Below are 20,042 nucleotides of genomic sequence, written 5' to 3'. Positions count from 1 at the left end.
TCCATTGTATATTCTTGCCTTCTGTGCTGTAGATTAAGTGAGCATGGGTACATAGGTTTGTTTCTGGGCTCTCTGTCCTGTTTCATTGATCTATATGTCTGTTTTTGTGCCAGTACCATAATGTTTTGATTACTGTGTCTTTGTCGTATAGTTTGGACTCGGGGAGTCTGACAGTCCAAAATCCCCATACTCTTAGATCACCACCATAAATATTTCGGTGTGCTATTTTAAAAAATTATTTCCCAGACTTGAGTAATGTGTTAGAAAGGCATTCAGTAAATATTAATAGTTTTAAGTGATTGAATATTCTTTTTTCCACTGAAATGTTTCTGTGGGCAACAAAGTCTTCCTATTTGAAAAGGGAAGGTATAGAAGCAGAGCCATCTTCAGGCTACAGGCAGAGGGTGAGGAAGGAACACTTGAGGTGTTCAGACTTAATCTCTGCTGATTGCATATTTTCCTAATATTCTATGGATATTAGCATCTTTAAAATAATTTTATTTAGCATGTAGTTCAGTTCAGTTTAGTCGCTGATTTGTGTCTGAGTCTGCGACCCCGTGGACTGCAGCACGCCAGGCTTCCTTCTCCCTCACCGTCTCCCGGAGTTTGCTGAAGTTCATGTCCATTGAGTCGATGATGCCATCCAACCGTCTCATCCTCTGCCGTCCCCTTCTCTTCCTGCCTTCAATTATTCCTGATATCAGCATCTTTTCCAATGAGTCAGCTTTTTGCATCAGGTGGCCAAAGTATTAGAGCTTCAGTGTCAGTCCTTCCAATGAATATTCTAGGTTGATTTACTTTAGGATGGACTGGTTGGATCTCCTTGCTGTCCAAGGGACTCTCAAAGAATATTCTCTAGCACCACAGTTCAAAAGTATCAATTCTTCAGCATTTAGACTTCTTTATGGTCCAACTGTTACATCCATACCTGACTACTAGAAAAACCAGAGCTTTGACTATACAGACCTTTGTTGGCAAAGTGATGTCTCTGCTTTTTAATATACTGTCTAGGTTTGTTATTGCTTTTCTCCCAAGGAGGAAGCGTCTTAATTTTGTGGCTGTAGTCACCATCTACAGTGATTTTGGAGGCCAGGAAAATAAATTCTGTCAGTTTCCATTGTTTACTCATCTATTTGCCATGAAGTGATGGAACTGGATGCCATGATCTTAGATTTTTGAATGTTGAGTTTTAAGCCAACTTTGTCACTCACCTCTCTTACCCTCATGAAGAGGCTCTTTAGTGTCTCTCAGCTTTCTCCCATTACAATGGTGCTATTGTCTGCATATCTGAGGCTGTTGATGTTTTTCCCGGCAATCTTGATTCCGGCTTGCAACTCATCCAGCCCGGCATTTCACATGATGTACTCTGCATAGAAGTTAAATAAGCAGAGTGACAATATACAGCCTTGACGTACTCTTTTCCCAATTTGGAACCCATCCATTGTTCCATGTCTGGTTCTGACTGTTGCTTCTTGACCTGCATACAGGTTTCTCAGGAGGAAGCATGTAGTAGGCAGTCAATAACTGTTAATTTCCTCTAGCAGTTTGTATGTTTTATTTCTATCTTTTATTATTATTATTATTAAACTAAGAAACATCTTATTTAGTTCGAATTTCTGCTGGATTTTCAGGTTATCATTTCATAATATTAAGTGACCTTGGCTATCACTGGTCTTTGCATGATTGGAACAGAATAACATGGTCACATGACCAGTGGCAAGACTCACTGGGCTAGGGTTAATGTGCTGTGTGCTGTGTTTAGTCACTCAGTCATGTCCGACTCTTTGCAACCCCATGGATCCCATGTAGCCCACCCAGCTCCTCTGTTCATGGGGATTCTCCAGACAAGAATACTGGAGTGGGTTGCCATGGATCGAGCCCAGGTCTCTGCATTGCAGGCGAATTCTTTACCATCTGAGCCACCAGGGAAGCCTGATGCTTCAGCAAAAATTACTGTATTTTAAAAAAAAAGTTCAACTGTGTATTAATTATTGAATAGATAAACAACAATGACATGCACATGATATAAAAAATAATAATACAGTGACCAGCAGGACACTTACTAGTCAGCTTAAGAATTAGGAACTACCAGTAACCTAGTACCTACACCTTTTAAAGCTACCTCTGTGTTCCTTCCTCCCCTTCAAAGCAAACTCTTCATTCAGAATTGCATAGCTAATGAGTGTTTGCTCTTCCCTATGATTTAATGCATTTATTTGAAAACCTAAAAATACATGTTTTTAGTTTTACATGGTTTTGAAACTTGTAAAAAATAGAATCATAGTGAATTTGTGCTAAATGATTTTCTTCTTTTGCTCAGCATTGTATTTGAGATTCATTCATATGTGTACCTATTATTCACTTATTTTAGTTGGATCAAACCCGTGCCTCTTGCATTAGCAAGCAGATTCTTTACCACTGAGCCACCTGGGAAGCCTTAGATTGTAATTTTTTGCTATTAAAAATCAAGGCTGTGAATATTGTTAACTTGTCTCCTGAACACATTCTAAGGGTTTCTTTTGGATAGAAGAAAGGTCCTTCCATTCTAAGAAGATCTTAACCATTTTTGTGCTATGGACTTCTTGAGAAGTTTGGTGACAATTATGCCCTCCTTCTTAAAATAAGTTTCCTTCATTTCCTGCCTTCCCTCACCTCCCATCTCACAAAAATAATTTAGGCCAAAGAAAAGATGCTTTTATCTGTATATCAGGAGTAGATTGAATTCCTGTTGACTAATAATCCTAAATTAATCTTAGCAGACATTAAAATATTATATTTTAATGAGTAGCATTTCCAGTCTGGAACTGGATTAAGGAAGCACACTTTTATAGGGAAAATGAATTCTGCCTTTGTAAGTTAAGGCTTAGGAAGAAATATACTAATTTGCTGTTCCTTGTGTTTATTTATATAATATTTCTAAGCATTCCTCTCCCAAAGAAATCATCTTTCTTCACATTTTACACAAGGCTGTTACTGGCAATGGGGCATTGAGGGGATGCTCATGGATGAGAATGTTGATTCTAGCTCAGAAAAGAAACTGGCCAAGGAAATCAATTGTCCAAAGCAAATATATAGTCTTGTGCTTTAGATATTTATTTAGATTCCAAATAATACACCTAGAACATGCATAACTAGCTGGAGCTACAGATTTGCCTTTTCAGGAGGTATATTTACCCAAAGAAGTTATGCACATTTCATAAAAACAAACAGACCATGTAAAAATACAGTCAACGCTTGGTTAGGTTTTTGATGTGTTTTCCCAGTAAAAAAGCATACATTCCTTATCATTTAGTTTGAAAATAAAACATGTTGCATTAAGAAGTATCTGATGCTTACCGTGATTTTAACGATTCATTTATACACATTTCTTCTAAGAAACACTGATATCCTTTGTTAACTTGCCAAAAACAATAAATGTAAACCTGCTTGAACTTTAAGTCATCACAATACCTTTTAAAAGAAACTTTATGGAGCACTGTTACCATTATTTAATAATAGTTCCTTTAGGTATTCAATTATGTGGTATTGATTTTTATTTACCTTAATTATTAATTATTTATTTGCTTTAGAAGGAAATTTGTCTCCAGCTTCAGCAGAGCATTAATAAAATTAGGCATGGTAGAGAGTACGTTCTCAGAGAAAGTAACTTAATGTGAAACAATACTTTTTTTTCTTTTTTAAACAGAGACTTCAGCTTCATTTGTAATAACTTTTAGTTAAAATACAGAAATTTTAAAATTTCATTCCTTCTCTCCATTGCCATCTCCGTTACTGTGCTCTATTTTTCCCATGGTATCTATCATCTTTTAATATACTATGTTATTTATTTGTATTTTAAATTTTTTTATTTGTTTCTTCCCACTGCAATGTTAGCTGTGAAAGGGCAAGAATATTTGTTTATTTGTATGTAGTACCTGACCCATAGTAGATGCTCAGTAAATATTTGTTAATGAACAAACCAATAAATAAATATCAAAAAACTTATGCATTGAAAAAAAAAGAAATTGCATGGGAAAAGAACTTAAATTATGAGACTAAGAATGTGGGAGAGGCGGAGGAAGAAATGCTAAGGTAAGGAGAGCGATCAGTATGTGGTTTATGACCACAGATTTCTTACCTTTGTACTTTAGAACTAAAACAGACCATGGAGACATCAATTCACTCATTTTAAAGGAGTCCAAACTAAGGCTTAGAAAGGTGAGAAGTCGTGCTTCTATGCCAAATTACCTTTTAAATAAAGGTGGTAAATTCTGTAACATTTCTGTAATGTAAATTCTGATCGTGTAACAATTCACGATCAATGATGATGGCATTAATATTTATTGAGTGCTTATTATGTACCAAACATTTGCTTAACCCTTTACATCTCACTTAATTTCTGCAAATAGCCTGCGAGTCTCGTTTTAGAGAGAGGAAACTAATACTTAGAGGCTTTTTCACTTGTTGATAGCAACACAGTTACTCAGTGGTAGAGCTTCTTCAACACCAGCCATTGGTTTCAGGCTTATCATGTACAAGCAAACGCTTAGGGATCAAATAGAAAGAAGATGTGGTTTTCCCCTTCTGGGGAGTTACATATTAGACCCCTGGAATGTAACAGCAAGGGGTACGTATTCGATCAGTAGCTTTCAAATGTTTTTGACCTCAGTAAGAAATATGTTTGTATTTCAATAAATGCACACATCTTTATCCTGGAGGAGGGTATGGCAACCCACTCCAGTATTCTTGCCTGGAGAATCCCGTGGGCAGAGGAGCCTGAAGGGCTATGGTCCATGGTGTCGCAGTGAGTTGGACATGACTGAAGCAACTGAGCATGCACACACACATATTTATATGTTTTTTAAACATATAATTTCATAACTGAAATTAACGTTTTATGAAATATCCTTACTGTGTGCTGTACATGCTAGTACTTTTTTTTTACATGCTGATACTTTCTATTCTATTTCATTATATTCATTTTATTCTATTTACTGTCTTAAGACCAGTTACATTAAATTTGCTTCATAGCCCATGCATGCATTACCTATTGAAACAGGATATTTTATGTATATTAACAAAAGATATTTTATGTGTTAAGGGGGATAAAGTGCTCAATACTGATTGTCCTCCAGAGCTCATGTAGCTGTTTCTTCTGTTATTTATCTCTGTATTGTACTTGCATTGCTAATTTTGCTCTATCAATTTAAAAAAGTATTTATGGACCCGCACTTATAGTACTGAGGAATTAGCTCTCTAACTCCATGCTTTATTTCCCCAACTTTCAACCTCCTAATGCAGTAATGCCCAATTTTTATTTTTATATAATAAATACTATTTATATTCTATGGCTGTAAATATCATTGATCACAAAGCCACATTGTGTATTACAATACATTTCCTTTCTTTTTATCTCTCTTTAATTTTTTCTGGAGATAATTGCCCTGTTTTTTCACTTTCATAGCTTTCTGTATGCGTGTTTGCTCGGTTGCTTCAGTCATGTACAACTGTGCAGCCCTGTGGACCACAGCCCACCAGGCTCCTCTGTCCAAGGGATTCTCCAGGCAAGGATACTAGAGTAGGTTGCCATGCCCTCCTCAGCTTTCTGTATACCTACCTTTAATTTTTTCCCAAATGTTCCACCTATAATTAGTCCCTTCCCCAAAACTCTGTTATATCAGATAATTTACCAGCTTGCCTTTTTCCTGGAGACTTCACTTCCAGAGGCCTCCAAACCTTCAGCTCTGTCTGGACTCTGTTCCCAGCCTACTGTGTCTGTCTCTCTCTGGAGCTTTCCCTCACTCTCTCTTAGGTTGGCACTGCTATTATTTGGCTCTCAGGTTTTTCTCTCTATTAAAAAATATATATATTTACTTATTTGGCTGCTCCAGGTCTTATTCGCAGCATACAGGATCTTTAGTGTGGCATGTGACATCTGGTTCCCTGACCAGGTACCAAGCCCAGGCCCCCTGCCCTGAGAGCATGGAGTCTCAGCCACTGGACCTCCAGGGAAGCCCCTCGGGTCTTTCTCTTTCTTGGTTCTCTCCCTCATTTTGCATCAACACATTTTCAAGAAAGCTCCAAAGAGAACAGGGGAGAATTTTCCTGAGTGCCAGCATGTCTTACGATACCTCTAGTTTACCCTCAAGCCTCGGTCGATAAATTGGGTTCAGGTTTACAGTCAGAAATATCCTCTCAGGATTTTGAAGGTATCACTAGCTTTTTTCCTACTGCAGTTGTTGAAAAGTCAGATTCTTGTTTCTTCATATATGACCTGCTGCTGCTGCTAAGTCACTTCAGTCGTGTCCGACTCTGTGCGAGCCCATAGACAGCAGCCCACTAGGCTCCTCCGTCCCTGGGATTCTCCAGGGAAGAACACTGGAGTGGGTTGCCATTCCCTTCTGCAGTGCATGAAAGTGAAAAGTGAAAGTGAAGTCGCTCAGTCGTGTCCAACTCTTCACGACCCCATGGACTGCAGCCCACCAGGCTCCTCCGTCCATGGGATTTTCCAGGCAAGAGTACTGGAGTGGGCTGCCATTGCCTTCTCCGTCATATATGACCTGCTGCTGCTAAGCTGCTAAGTCACCTCAGTCGTGTCCGACTCTGTACGACCCCATAGACGGCAGCCCACCAGGCTCCCCTATCCCTGGGATTCTCCAGGCAAGAACACTGGAGTGGGTTGCCATTTCCTTCTCCAATGCATGAAAGTGAAAAGTGAAAGTGAAGTTGCTCAGTTGTGTCCAACTCTTCACGACCCCAAGGACTGCAGCCCACCAGGCTCCTGCATCCATGGGATTTTCCAGGCAAGAGTACTAGAATGGGTTGCCATTGCCTTCTCCGTCATCTGTGACCTCATTTCTTTTAAATTATAGCAAACAGTTGTTATGTTCTTTCTGTGTGTCCAGCACTGTTCTAAGTGCTCTGCATTATTTAATGCTCATGTTATCATCTCTGTGAGAGAGGGATTGTTTTCTGTATTTTACAGAAAGGCAACTGAGGCATGGAGAGGCTAAGTAGCTTGGCGGCGGGAGAGGGTGGTTGACTGGGCACTTTACTATTGGAGGATTGGGGCATGGGTGATTGGCCATTTCAGGGCAGCCCTCCAATTCTGAACATCTAACCTCCTCTCTGGGGAATTAGACTTCTGCCTGTCCCTTGGAACAAAATGAAGGTCTGAAGGAATCCCACTGTTAACTGTGCATGCATGCTAAGTTGCTTCAGTCGTGTCCGACTCTTTCCAACCCTATGGATATAGCCCGCCAGGTCCCTCTGTCCATGCGATTCTCCAGGCAAGAATACCGGAGTGGGTTGCCATTCCCTCCTCCAGGGGATCTTCCTGACCCAGGGATCAAACCCACTTTCTTAAGTCCCCTGCATTGGCAGGCAGGTTCTTTACCACTAGTGCCACCTGGGAAGCCCTTCGGTTGTATGACCTAAGTGTTAATTTAGCCATTCTTGAGGCATTAAACATTTTAGGTTATTTCCAATTTTTGACCTTTACAGCAGTGATGCAGTGAGTTGAAACGATAGTGGTTTGGCAAAATGTACAGTACTGCTAAAGTTAAGGCTCATGGTAGTTTGCGGGAGGCTAGAGAAAATGAGAAGATACATGTGACAAGTTGAAGAAAAGCTCAAATTTATTTATTTGTTTTTTTGGCTGTTCTGGGTCTCCTTGTGCATGGGGTTTTCTCTAGTTGCGGTGCACGGGCTTCTCATATTAGTGGCTTTTCTTGTTGCAGAGCACAGGCTCTAGGTGTGTGGGCTTCAGTAGTCGCAGCTGCTGGGCTCACTATTTGTGGCTCCTGGGCTCTAGAACAGGCTCAATAGTTGTGGTGCCTAGGCTTATTTGCCCTGCAGCATGTGGGATCTTCCTGGACCAGGGATTGAACTCATGTCTCTTGCATTGGTAGGCAGATTCTTTACCGCTGAACCACCAGGGAAGCCCGAAAAACTTCACTGATTGCAGAGACATATAGTATTTTTTCCTGGTGAAAAGAAAACCTTGTCAATTAACTCTCTCTCCTAGACACATATTGTTTATTTCAGAGAGCCGTGACCTAGGCTAATGGCCGTATTTACTGGGCTGGGACTGTCCAGGCGACAGGAATAATCTTTGATGTTCTTTTTTAGGTGTTTACCTTGCTGTGGATCGCTGACTGGATGGTGCATCATTTCTGGAGGAAAGGAAAGGACCCGGATAGCTTCTCCATCCCCTATCTGACGGCGCTGGGTGATCTGCTTGGGACAGCCTTGTTGGCCTTAAGTTTTCACTTTCTCTGGCTTATTGGAGATCGAGATGGAGATGTCGGAGACTAATAAATCCTACAAGCTACTCTCAAGTAACCAAGAAGGAAAATACAAAATAACCACTTATGACTCTTTTTCACAATTTTTAATTCGGTAGTTTGACTTCTGCCAGGGTAATCTTCAGTTGGCCCTGATTCCATTAAATGGCCTTAACACTTTTTTTTTTTTTTTAAGGAACTTGTGTTGAAATGAGAATGAACAGTATTTGTGCTGCTTTTCATAGAATAAATGATAATTTGACATAGACATAAACACAAGCTCAAGCTCTGAAATTGATTAACTAGAAAGGAATATAAGATGTTTACAATGAATAATTTTAGAACCACAGACATAGCAAAAATGTACTGTCTTACTGTTTAACTTATAATGCCAAGAGTTCTGGTTTCATCTTTCTTGTCTCACAGATGTGTTTGTTCTGCAAAGCAGACTTTAAAATGAAAGGGGCCCAAGCAAGCTTGTTTTAATTATGCCCACCTCTCTGCCAGCTGAGGATCCATTTACCAATTTGTTTGCTCCTAACCTGACCTCAATATGTTCTACTGAGTATGAGATAAACTCACTTTTATCTGCTTGTATGAATTTCTCTGTGCCAATGCTAATTTTATTTCAACCCTGCAAGTATTCTGCAGGCTACCCTTTAAACACAGAACTGCCTTTAGTGAAAGCAATGGGTCATTTTTGATGATTGATTTATTGAAAGAAGGTTGATCTTTTTCAGAAGACTTACTAGTCCAAAATGAGATGACCTGCGCTGCATTTGTAGATCAAGAGGGTGTGAGAAAGTGTGTGTGTGTGTGCTGTGTGAAAGAGAGAGACAGAAACTGTTGATGGAGTGCTGAATCTTGGCTTGTTGATAGAAAAGATCATAGTGGGATATTAGCATTCAGTAGTTATTCTTTTAGCACATTTTATTGACAAGCTTTTGTCATGTGGTGTAAAAATTTTCCTCTTGCCCAGAATATAGTATTTGTTAGCTACATTATAATAAATACTTCCTTCATAATTTTTTTAAAAAGGTACCATTTAATATAATCAAGATATCATCAGATTTAGAATGAGCAAACGGTTCATTTGTTCTTCTTAAGAGGTCTGTTGAAACTTGCAGGCTTACCATTTTAAGGGAGGAGTGGGTGGGTTGCTTCAGTGCTGCTCCTGCCTGTGCACATCGTCTCTGCACAGGCTCACGTCTGCATGGAACACTATCAGGTACACTGCTGTGTTTCTCAAATATTTTTCTAAAACTCTGATCTGTATTCCAAACACTTGACCAACATCTTAGTTATTCAATAGGTAAGCATTTTTTATATTACATACATTTTGAAAAATACAGTGGAATCTCTCAAGATTGTCAGATATTTAATAATCTAACTGATAGAGGGAAGAAGAAATGCACATTGACTTTGATCATCATGGTTTAAATTGTGAGTTAGTGTTAACATTATATAAACAGTAGGTTGTTTGTATATATATTGAGGGAAGTGTTCCTATTAAGCTCTTTAAAATAAAGTGACTGTGGTTTAGAGCTATATATTTTGCTTATTTTAAAACATTAATTATTCCATTCTTCTGCCTTATAATGAAATTGTAAGGCAGAGAACTGAACTAATTATAGGATTTCTCCTTTGGAGAGTTATAATATCATGTAGTGAACATTCTGCAAAATTTTTTATTTAAAAAGTCCGTAAATAATTTCTTTGATTTTGTTGTAAAGCACTTGTAAATTATTTATATTTGGGCTGTATAATTCATAAGCATTTATACTTCCCAACGATTTCTGTTTTCATTTTTTTACCTATAAAATGCACAGCAAATCACATTTTTAAAGTATTTACCAACAACTTTAGTTCATTACATATTCCAAAGCACATTTAAATACATCATGTTATTTAGTTTTCACAACAGTACATGTGAAATAGGTCAGATAGATATTCCTATCTCTATTTTACAGCAGAAGGAAACGAAAACCAGCCAAGTTGCATTTTTAATGTTGCACAGCTACAAAGGGCCCCAAATTGTGATCTAGTCTAGATCATCAATCTCCTAAGCCAGTTCTTTTTCTGTGACCCTCCAAATGTACCAAGTGTATACAACTTGTCAACTATGAGGAAATCAACCACAGAAACAAGATCTTCTAAAGTAGAATAGAGTATTGCTACGTCTTTCCAACTTCAGACAGGGAAATCTTCATTTAATGTATCTTACTGGTAAATATAGCTAACTCTAAAATTATTCATGTTCCTAAGACCAAGGAAATCAAAGATAAATGAAAACTTTAGAAGAAAGAACAATGCCTTATTTCATAGAATATTTAATTGCCTTCACAAATCTAGCCGATTTTCCATAGATGCTAATCAATAACTAGAATGACTGATTTGAGTTCTGTCCTCTTTCTTTTTTGCTACCCAATCTTTGTTACAGCAACAAAATGTCTAAAAGACATGTAACGGGGAAAAAAATAAAGACTTGGAAAAATCAGTCACCAATTAGCTGAATTAATTTATAAAACAGATTTAAATTCTTTAAAAAAATTTTTTACTGTTTTTTGAAAGCCTTTACATAAGTATAGAATGAATAAGATAACTTTGCCTGCCCACAAAATGCATTTATTATCAGTTGTATGTAAAGCAAATTAACAAAGTTTATTTTTACACCACGTAAGTTTGCTTTCTGAACTTCCTCCCCTCACTAATTTATCAGGCACTTTATTTAAACATGGATAATCTTTTCAAAGACTTTATTTTTGCCCACCAGTTGCTTTTTATTCTTTAAGAAATAAAGTTTCTTACAACCTAATAAAATAGAAACTGTTAGTAATGTATCTTCTGGGAGACACTGAAAATTCTATGGCATAGACTATCAATGATGTAGCCAAATGAAGTACGTTTTTAGGGGTCTTTCAGTAATTGGGTTTCCTTGCCTTTTAATACAGCTCTTGTATAGCATACCCACTTATAATGGGCATCTGCCATCTTTGAATTGTTGTAAACTCAAATAATAAAATTTAAGATATTTACCCAGCCTTGTTGTACTTACTTCTTGATAAACTAGATGAACATTAAGCCTTGTGGAACTCACCCAGAAGAGAATGTATATATGTTGTTTATGAGCATAATAAATTGGGCTCTGACCATACGTAGACCTCCACTTTACTGCTTTACCACTTTTTTCACTCTTAAGTACTGTTTTCACTATTCAGTTTACATTTCTTGGCCCATCAATTTGTATATCCTCAACTATCTCCTTCATTCCTGTTGGACAGCTCTGGTTAAATACAGCTCTCTGCCAATGCTTTGCCTACACTTGAACAGCTGAGCATGGTTCATGAAGAACACACGACAAATCTGTAAATTCATAACCTCGGACATCAAGCTAACCCTCAGCGGTCCAGCAGCCTCCTCTATTTCTCTAACCACTTCACTCTTTGAGAGATCAGGCTTTTGTCCCTACCACTCTACTGAAAGTATACCTGTTGAGGTCACCAATGGTCTCCATGTTGCAAATCTAGTGCTTAGTTCTCAGTAAGAATCCTCGTCTTGTTGTTCAGTCGTTAAGTCGTGTCTGACTCTTTGTGACCCTGTGGACTGACCCTATCATCAGGCTCCCCTGTCCTTCACTATCTCCCAGAGCTTGCTGAAACTCAACGTCCATTGAGTTGGTAATGCTATCTAACCGTCTCATCCTCTGCCACCCCGTTCTCCTGTTGCCTTCGATCTTTCCCAGCATCAAGGTCTTTTCCAATGAGTTGGTTCTTCATATCAGGTGGCCAAATGATCGGAGCTTCAGCTTCACCATCAGTCCTTCCAGTGAATATTCAGAGTTGATTTCCTTATCCTCATCTTAGTTTCTAAAGGTATTTGGCAGAGTCTCCTCCTTCCTTGAAATACTTTCTTCACTTATTAAAAAAAAAAATCTGCTTTTGCTTTCCTTTCTGCATTGCTGGAAGCCTCGTCTTCATCTTGCTGGTGGTTCCTCCACCTCTTAACCTCTAAGCGTTGGAATGCCCTGCAACTCGGTTTTTATTACCATTTCTCTATTTTTTATCCCTAGGTGACCTCGTCTGATTGTTTCAAATGACATCTGTACCTCTTATTCCTAAAGAAATTTTAAAAATGCCTACAGACAAATGAAAATTAAAACATCACAATCCAAAACCTATTGGATGTAGCAAAAGCAGCTCTAAGAGGAAAGTTTATAGCAATACAGTCTTACCTCAGGATACAAGAAAAATCTCAAGTAAACCACCTCACCAAACACAAAGCAAAGTAAAGAAAGAAGAACAAACAAAATTGAAAGTTCGTAGAAAGAAGGAAATCATAAAGATCAGAGCAGAATAAATAGAGATGAAGAAAATAATGAAAATGATCAATGAAACTAAAAGCTGGTTCTTTGAAAAGATAAACAAGATTGATAAACCCTTAGGCAGAGACTCGTCAAGAAAAAAAAGGAAAGGACTCAATAAAAATGAATAAGGAGAAGTTACCATGGATACCACAGAAATACAAAGGATCCTGAGAGACTATTACAAGCAACTATATGCCAATAAAATGGACAACCTAGAAGAAATAGACAAATACTTACTTAGAAAGATACAATTGCTCAAGACTGAACCAGGAAGAAATAGAAAATATGAACAGATCAATCAGAAGAACTGAAATTGAAAACTACCAACAAACAAAAGTCTAGGACTTGACGGCTTCTTTAAAACATTTAGAGAAAAGTTAACACCTGTCCTTCTGAAACTTCTGAAATACCTATCGTCTCCAAAAAATTGCAGAGGAAGGAACACTCCCAAACTCAATGAATGAGGCCACCATCACCCTGATAACAAAATCAGACAAAGATACCACCAAAAAAAAAATAGGCCAGTATCACTGATGAACATAGACGCAAAAAATCTTCAATGAAATAGAGCAGACTGAATCTAACAATACATTAAAAGGATCACACACAATGAGCAAGAGGGATTCATCCCAGGGATGAAAGGATGCTTCAATACCTGCAAATCAATGTGATATGCCACATTAACAAACTGAAGAATAGAAATCATCATCATCTCAATAGATGGAGGAAAAGCTTTTGACAAAATTCAACACCCATTTATGATAAAGACTTGCCAGAAGGTGGGCATAGAAGAAACATCATATTATTTCATCTTGGTCTTAGCAAAGAAGCATTTTGCTGTGATGGAATAAACACATTGATTTTGTGTGTCATAAGAGATGTTAGAATGTCTTCCTAGTCCCAAAGCTACATCATGTTTCCTAAGAGTACTATAGCACAAACATCTTCAAATCATGGGGCTGTCTTTTGAGTAGTAGTTTTTCATATATAAATTTTCTATGAGATATGAGCTTAGCAAATATTGGAGAAATTGCCTATTTTATTTTTTAATCTAAATTTTAAACTTTTATTGAGATATATTTAACATGACATTCTATTAGTTTCTGGTTGTTATACAGCACAATAATTCCATATATGTATATATTATAAAAATGATCACCCCAATAAGTCTAGTTACTATCTGTACCCACATTTAATTATAATTTTTTCTCCTGATGACTAGAACTTTTAAGGCTCATCTTGTTCATTTCCTGCCCAGCCTTAGAATTAGCAATTTCTCCAAGGAGCCCTCATTCCTTTTATTGGAAAATAGTATTAGAAACCACTCTCTGGGCACTAGATGTATTCATTGCTACTGGGTACTGGGAAGTGGTTGCTTCCAGGCCCTCTCAGCTAAGAGAGTAAGGAAACGTGTGCATGCTAACCTATGCATCTACATATACATGTAAATATTTCTATATGTAGCCATCTATATACTAAACATGAGCTCATACTGATGTCTCCAACTCTGTTACTGCAAGGATTATTCTAGCCTCTTCCTCTTGCTTATCCATTAATTCCAACAATGAGAAGCCTGGCTCACCATCTGCTATGTATTAATTGTTCAGTTCCAATACACATGTGTTGGGGTATCAGAATTGTTAACACACGCCAGTGTTCTTGCCTGGAGAATCCCCATGGACAGAGGAACCTGGAGGGCTGCAGTCCCTGGGGTTGCAAAGAGTCAGACTCGACTGAGTGACTAAGCACAGCAGCACAGGGCAGAAGACCTAATTGAGTCATCTTGGATCTGGCGTCCAGTCAGCTGAGGCCGATAAAGTCAGGGGTCCCAGGTAATTGGTTGCCTGTATAAGCCCTCTTAAGGACAGAGGAGAGGACTGGCATCTCTAGGGTATACACAAGCCAATCTTCACATCCCAGGTAAGGTGACCTGAAAAATTATTTTATCAACTGCTAAGAATAGATCAGGAAACAACCTTTTCCTTATACTGTGTGTTACTATAACTTGGTACTTTAGGAAGTAAAAGTTGCAAGGTAAAGTTATATAACATAGAGATCTAAGAGCCTAAAAATAGCCTGCTACACACAGAATATGCATAGAAAACACTTGGACTTTTTTTAAATGGTAAATCTCCAGGTGTCCCTAGGAAGTAGGATATTCTTAGATTGAATACAGCAAATTTCTTTTCCCCTCATATCAAAAGAAGTTTCTATCAGGTAAAACCACAGAGAATGGAAACAGCTGCAGGAACGAGAAGTAAAAGGATTCAGTCTAAATCTTGGTCAAGTTAACCTGTATTCTGTGAGAAACTCTGGGCCCAGGGCTGTGCTGATATTAAAATAGCATTTGAGTTCAGTCTACTTCGTGGTGGGCTTCCCAGGTGGCGCTAGTGGTAAAGAACTTGTCTGCCAATGCAAGAGACTTAAGAGAGACAGCTTCCATCCCTGGGTTGGGAAGATCCCCTGGAGGAGGAAATGGCAACTCCAGTATACTTGCCTTGGACAGAGGAGCCTGGCAGGCTACAGTCCATGGGGTCACAAATAGTCGGACACAACTGGAGCGACTTTGCATGTAGGCACTATTTTGTGGTGATCGTAAAACTAAAGGCTTGAAAGGTGATTTCCGGAAATGTTTTGCTTTTTGTTATTCTGTCTTCCCGAAAAGGCAGTAGTCAAGTAGCTTTGAGATGTAGATTTCCTCTGTCTTGCCTTTCTCCTCCTCTTGGTGAATCAACAGTTGATTGTTCTATCAGTGCTGGGGTGTTAGTGTCATACACAATGTGAATGTGTGCACTGATGTGAGTGTGTGTGTGTGTGTTGTTTGTAACTGTCAAATCTGGACTTGATGCTATGATTTGCACATGATGGTATACATCATATATGATGATATACATCATATAAGGCACCAAGAAAGTAGCTTAAACTGCTTAAAGTGAAAGTTAGTGGCTCAGTTGTGTCCAACTCTTTGCGACCCCATGGACTGTAGCCCATCAGGCTCCTATGTCCATGGAATTCTCCAGGCAAGAATACTGGAGTGTGTTGCCATGCCTCCTCCAGGGAATCTTCCCAACCCAGGGATCCAACTTGAGTCTCCTGCATTGCGGAAGATTCTTTACCATCTGAGCCACCAGGGAGGCCCTAGTATTACCTAGTTAAATCATTCCTCTCAAAAGGTCATCATTTGAACAGGGGATTTTGTTGCTGTAGCAGATGAACAGATAATACATGATATATACATTCATTGGAAAGTGCATGTTTTTTAAAAATTATTACTTGTGCTTTGATTCCCTAATGCCTTAATGGTTTCTGCTAATAGCATTTCGGAAATTGAATATAACAAAATGTGAGATGCCTAGCTCATGATAGATGCTAATTGGATTTGGCACAATCTTGTGATTTCGTATAGCTTAATAGTAAAGAGACAGTTTTTACAGGGCTCCAATGCAAGCTGATCTAGACCATGAGTGGAGTTAATGAGTTTTCACTATACACCATATGTGAAGCCACTCCTGCTGTTAGTGCTGAGATTTCCAAGGATGAAACGAGGTACTTGCCATTCTTAGTAAATAATCTCTGAAGGGGTCAAAGATATATATATAAGAAAATTCACAGCAGTTGTTGATAAGAATAAAAACTGCAAACAAACTAGATGTCCAACAATAGAGGAATGGTTTAAAAATTATGGTACCCAATTTGCAAAATATATGTAAAATATACATCATCATGTATGATCATATTTCCCCCAAATATTTAATGACATGGGGGAAATTTTCACAATATAAGTGAAAACTCAGGATATATGCAGTTTGATCTTATTGTGGATTGTCTTCTACCAACCCTCACCTAGAGATTAAGGAGAAACAAAGAAGCAACTTGGGTTTACCAATTTTCCTGGTAAATTAAGGCAAGGAAACTATAACAGCCCAGGCAGGGAGGAATAAATACTGCCAGGAAGGAAATGAATCCTTACAAAGGTCAGGCCTATGATTTCAGAGCTTGTTTTAGGAAAACAGCATCAGTACTCACATTTATCCATATCTTTAGGGTCTCCATGAGAAGGCAATGGCAACCCACTCCAGTACTCTTGCTTGGAAAACCCCATGGATAGAGGAGCCTGGTAGGCTGCAGTACATGGGGTCGCAAAGAGTCGGACACGATTGAGTGACTTCACTCTCAATTTTCACTTTCATGCCTTGGAGAAGGAAATGGCAACCCACTCCAGTGTTCTTGCCTGGAGAATCCCAGGGACGGCAGAGCCTGGTGGGCTGCCATCTATGGGGTCGCACAGAATCGGACACGACTGAAGTGACTTAGCAGCAGCAGCAGCAGCAGCAGGGTCTCCATATCAACCCCACTGAACTGGAGTACTGGCCACTGAGATCCAGGCTCACTGCTGCCCCTGGTGGAGTCAAAAGAAACTGCAGGGAGTACAGCCACTGGTGGTCTTAGAAGGTGGAACTTGCAAGACAGGAGCAAGTCTTAGTGAGCTTGTTATTTCTACAGGGATGAGTGGCAGGCTTGTGCTCTGAGGGAAAAGGAGCAGGCTGGGGAGGCCACTGGGAGAAGAGAGAAATGGAGAAAATTCGGATGTGAGGTCCGTGTGGCACAGCCCTGCAGGCCTAGCCAGTGTTTCTCACTGCTGATGAGTCACTTGACTGCCTGGAAAAGCATAGATACCTCTGCTGCTGCTGCTGCTGCTGCTAAGTCGCCTCAGTCGTGTCCGACTCTGTGCGACCCCATAGACGGCAGCCCACCAGGCCCCCCCATCCCTGGGATTCTCCAGGCAAGAACACTGGAGTGGGTTGCCATTTCCTTCTCCAATGCATGAAAGTGAAAAGTGAAAGTGAAGTTGCTCACTCAGTCGTGTCTGACTCTTAGCGACCCCATGGACTGCAGCCTACCAGGCTCCTCCACCCATGGGATCTTCCAGGCAAGAGTAGTGGATACCTCTACCCAACTAACTGAGTCAGCTGTGGGGCCTGGGCACCTCACAGCCCTGGTACAGAAGGCAAGAGTGGGCCAGTACCAGTCCAGTAAACCAGTATGCAACTAGTCAACTCCTCCTGTCCCGAATTGAGTATGATTTTGCCACAGCCATTGAGTCAGTTATCAAAGGACTTGCTTCCGGGAAAAGGTCATTGGAGAGGCTGGTCTCCTGTCTTACCTTGTGTGAGCCACAATACCTCCCTTGCTGTAGATTGCTGAATATCGGGGGGCATCAAGTGAAGGCCCCAACTTTCACCAGACATGCTCTGGGGACAGAATGAGTAGGGGCCTGCCACAGGACTCACAGTGACTTTGAGCAAGAGGATGGGAGTGGGGGTCAGGAGGTGGGAGAAAGATAAACCCATGTGTGATGTGTACCTAATGCATTTTTATAAAACTGGCAAGAAACACATCAAAATAACACTGGTTATAGTGAGATTGCCGATGCTTTTCTTTTCTCTTTGGCTTCTCTATATTTCTAAAATTTTCTATAGGGAACATGTATGACTATTACTGTATTTTTAGAAAGTTATATGTCCTACAAAAAAAGCAATCCTGGACTTCCAAAAGTATGTTTTAAATGGGGTTTTCAAGTGAAATTTGTGTTTGGAGTATTCACTTGACTCTAGTGATTATGACAGAGGGTGTCATATGTTTGTAGTGTCCTCTTCATCAGCTTACTGTCATCACTATCAGTTAATACTAAGTTGATTGACATTTTCACAGGATAGTGATTAAAGGACTTCTTGCATTCTTTTAAGGTGAGCAACTGATGCCTTCTGTGTGCAGTTGCCAGGATCATACAGGACAAGAGCTCTTAGTTGCATTTCCTAGGCTTCCAAAACCTCTATCAAACATGTATTGGGCAAAATATAACTTGTTCTATCGAGAATTACACACCATGATATCTTCTTAAGCTCTAGTGTGCAATAAAATATATTAACTAAAACTTTAGTTACTCTGTTCCACCCTGCTCTCAATCAGATTATTGGAGTAAGCTGTCCTTTGGAGCCAACCATCTCAACCACATCCATTGAAATGTACCATCAGAAGTAAGATGGTGCCCTCAAGTCTATTAACAGTGTTGTTCAGTTGCTCAGGATTTTGAGCATTACTTAGCTAGCATGTGCTGTTGTTCAGTCCCTCAGATGTGTCCAACTCTTTGCGACCCCATGGACTGCAGCACACCAGGCTTTCCTGTCCTTCACCATCTCCCGGAGTTTGCTCAAACTCTTATCCATTGAGTTGGTGATGCCATCCAATTATCTCATCTTCTGTCATTCCCTTTTCCTCCTGCCTTCTATCTTTCCCAGCATAAGGGATACATGCCCACGAAAGTAAAGGGACATTCTGGGCCCACTTAATTTGGTAAATGGAGCTGATTTGATTAGCTGGAGAAGATCTTGACTCATAAAACTGCTAACTCGAGTTACAAAAGTTCTTCTTCAAGTGGTTCTGAAGGATAGAGTCTAGTCACTTTTCCTTCATCTGTCACCTTTGTGAGCAGGAAACACCAGTAGGGTTGAGTTTGAGTTTTAATTCAAAGATTCTGAAGCATTTCACATAAAGAGATTTCAAGTTTTGGGTCACTTAATCCAGAAGGTCAAATAAATTCAGGACAAGAAAAATGTGGTTAAGTCCTCAGAGGACTTAATCATGTGTGTGTGTGCTCAATTGTGTCCTACTCTTTGCAACTCCATGGAACCTACCCTGCCAGGCTCCTCTGTCCATGGAATTTTCCAGGCAAGAATACTGGAGTGGGTTGCCATTTCCTACTCCAGGGGATTAACCATCCTGCAGGAATTTAAAACTATTCTGTGTAGGCTCATGGGTATAAATAACATCAAAATTAGACATCATACGTAAGTCACTGAGGCTATTTAACACAGTTATTGACTATACAAAGCTCTGCCCTGTGGATTAGGCAGTCTCACAGTTCATTAGGGAATGTAATTAGCAAGCATTTATTGGATTTCATTATGGGCTTCAGAGCAGATTGGTATGGGGAACGCCTTGGTAGATACTTTCAGACCAATAACTAAGTGAGCATCACTTCAACATCTGAAGTGGATAAAGATGTATTTTCAGATATAGGTTCAGTGTCCCTTGGGGTCGCAAAGAGTAGGACACAACTGAGCAACTATCACCTTCACCAAGCTAAATTCTCATCACACCTTCCTCCCCACCTCTCTCCCATTGTCAATGGCTTCGTCTTCCTCCGCCACATTAAACAGACTTTTCTGCCCAACCATCAAAGTCCTTCATGGTGCTCCCTCCCTCATCTCACATTTTAAAACATTACTTATTTTGGCTATGCTTGGTCTTCATTGCTGCGTGCGGGCTTTCTCTAACTGCCGTGAGTGTGGGCCGTGCACACAGTGGCTACTCTTGTTGCAGAGCACCGACGCTGGAGCACACGGGCTCAATGG

General features: G+C 39.6%; 1 protein-coding gene across 3 annotated transcripts in view; it reads left to right on the top strand.

Annotated features, from left to right (window-relative positions):
• The window catches only part of SLC41A2 (solute carrier family 41 member 2), a 142,355-nt gene extending 133,817 nt beyond the window's left edge, over positions 1-8,538 (top strand). For all 3 annotated transcript variants that reach the window (XM_086401112.1, XM_086401111.1, XM_086401113.1), the window contains exon 11: positions 8,110-8,538. In XM_086401112.1, the coding sequence (XP_086257238.1) occupies positions 8,110-8,295 (186 nt within the window). In that variant the 3' untranslated portion in view covers positions 8,296-8,538. The remainder of the gene's footprint in view (positions 1-8,109) is intronic.
• The last annotated feature ends 11,504 nt before the right edge of the window (positions 8,539-20,042 follow it).

Source organism: Bos grunniens, chromosome 5 (genome assembly GCF_055505025.1).
Source record: "Bos grunniens cultivar Pamir isolate PY7600 chromosome 5, Bosgru_T2T1.0, whole genome shotgun sequence".
NCBI classification, from domain to species: domain Eukaryota; kingdom Metazoa; phylum Chordata; class Mammalia; order Artiodactyla; family Bovidae; genus Bos; species Bos grunniens.
This window is presented reverse-complemented; position numbering and strand designations above follow the sequence as displayed.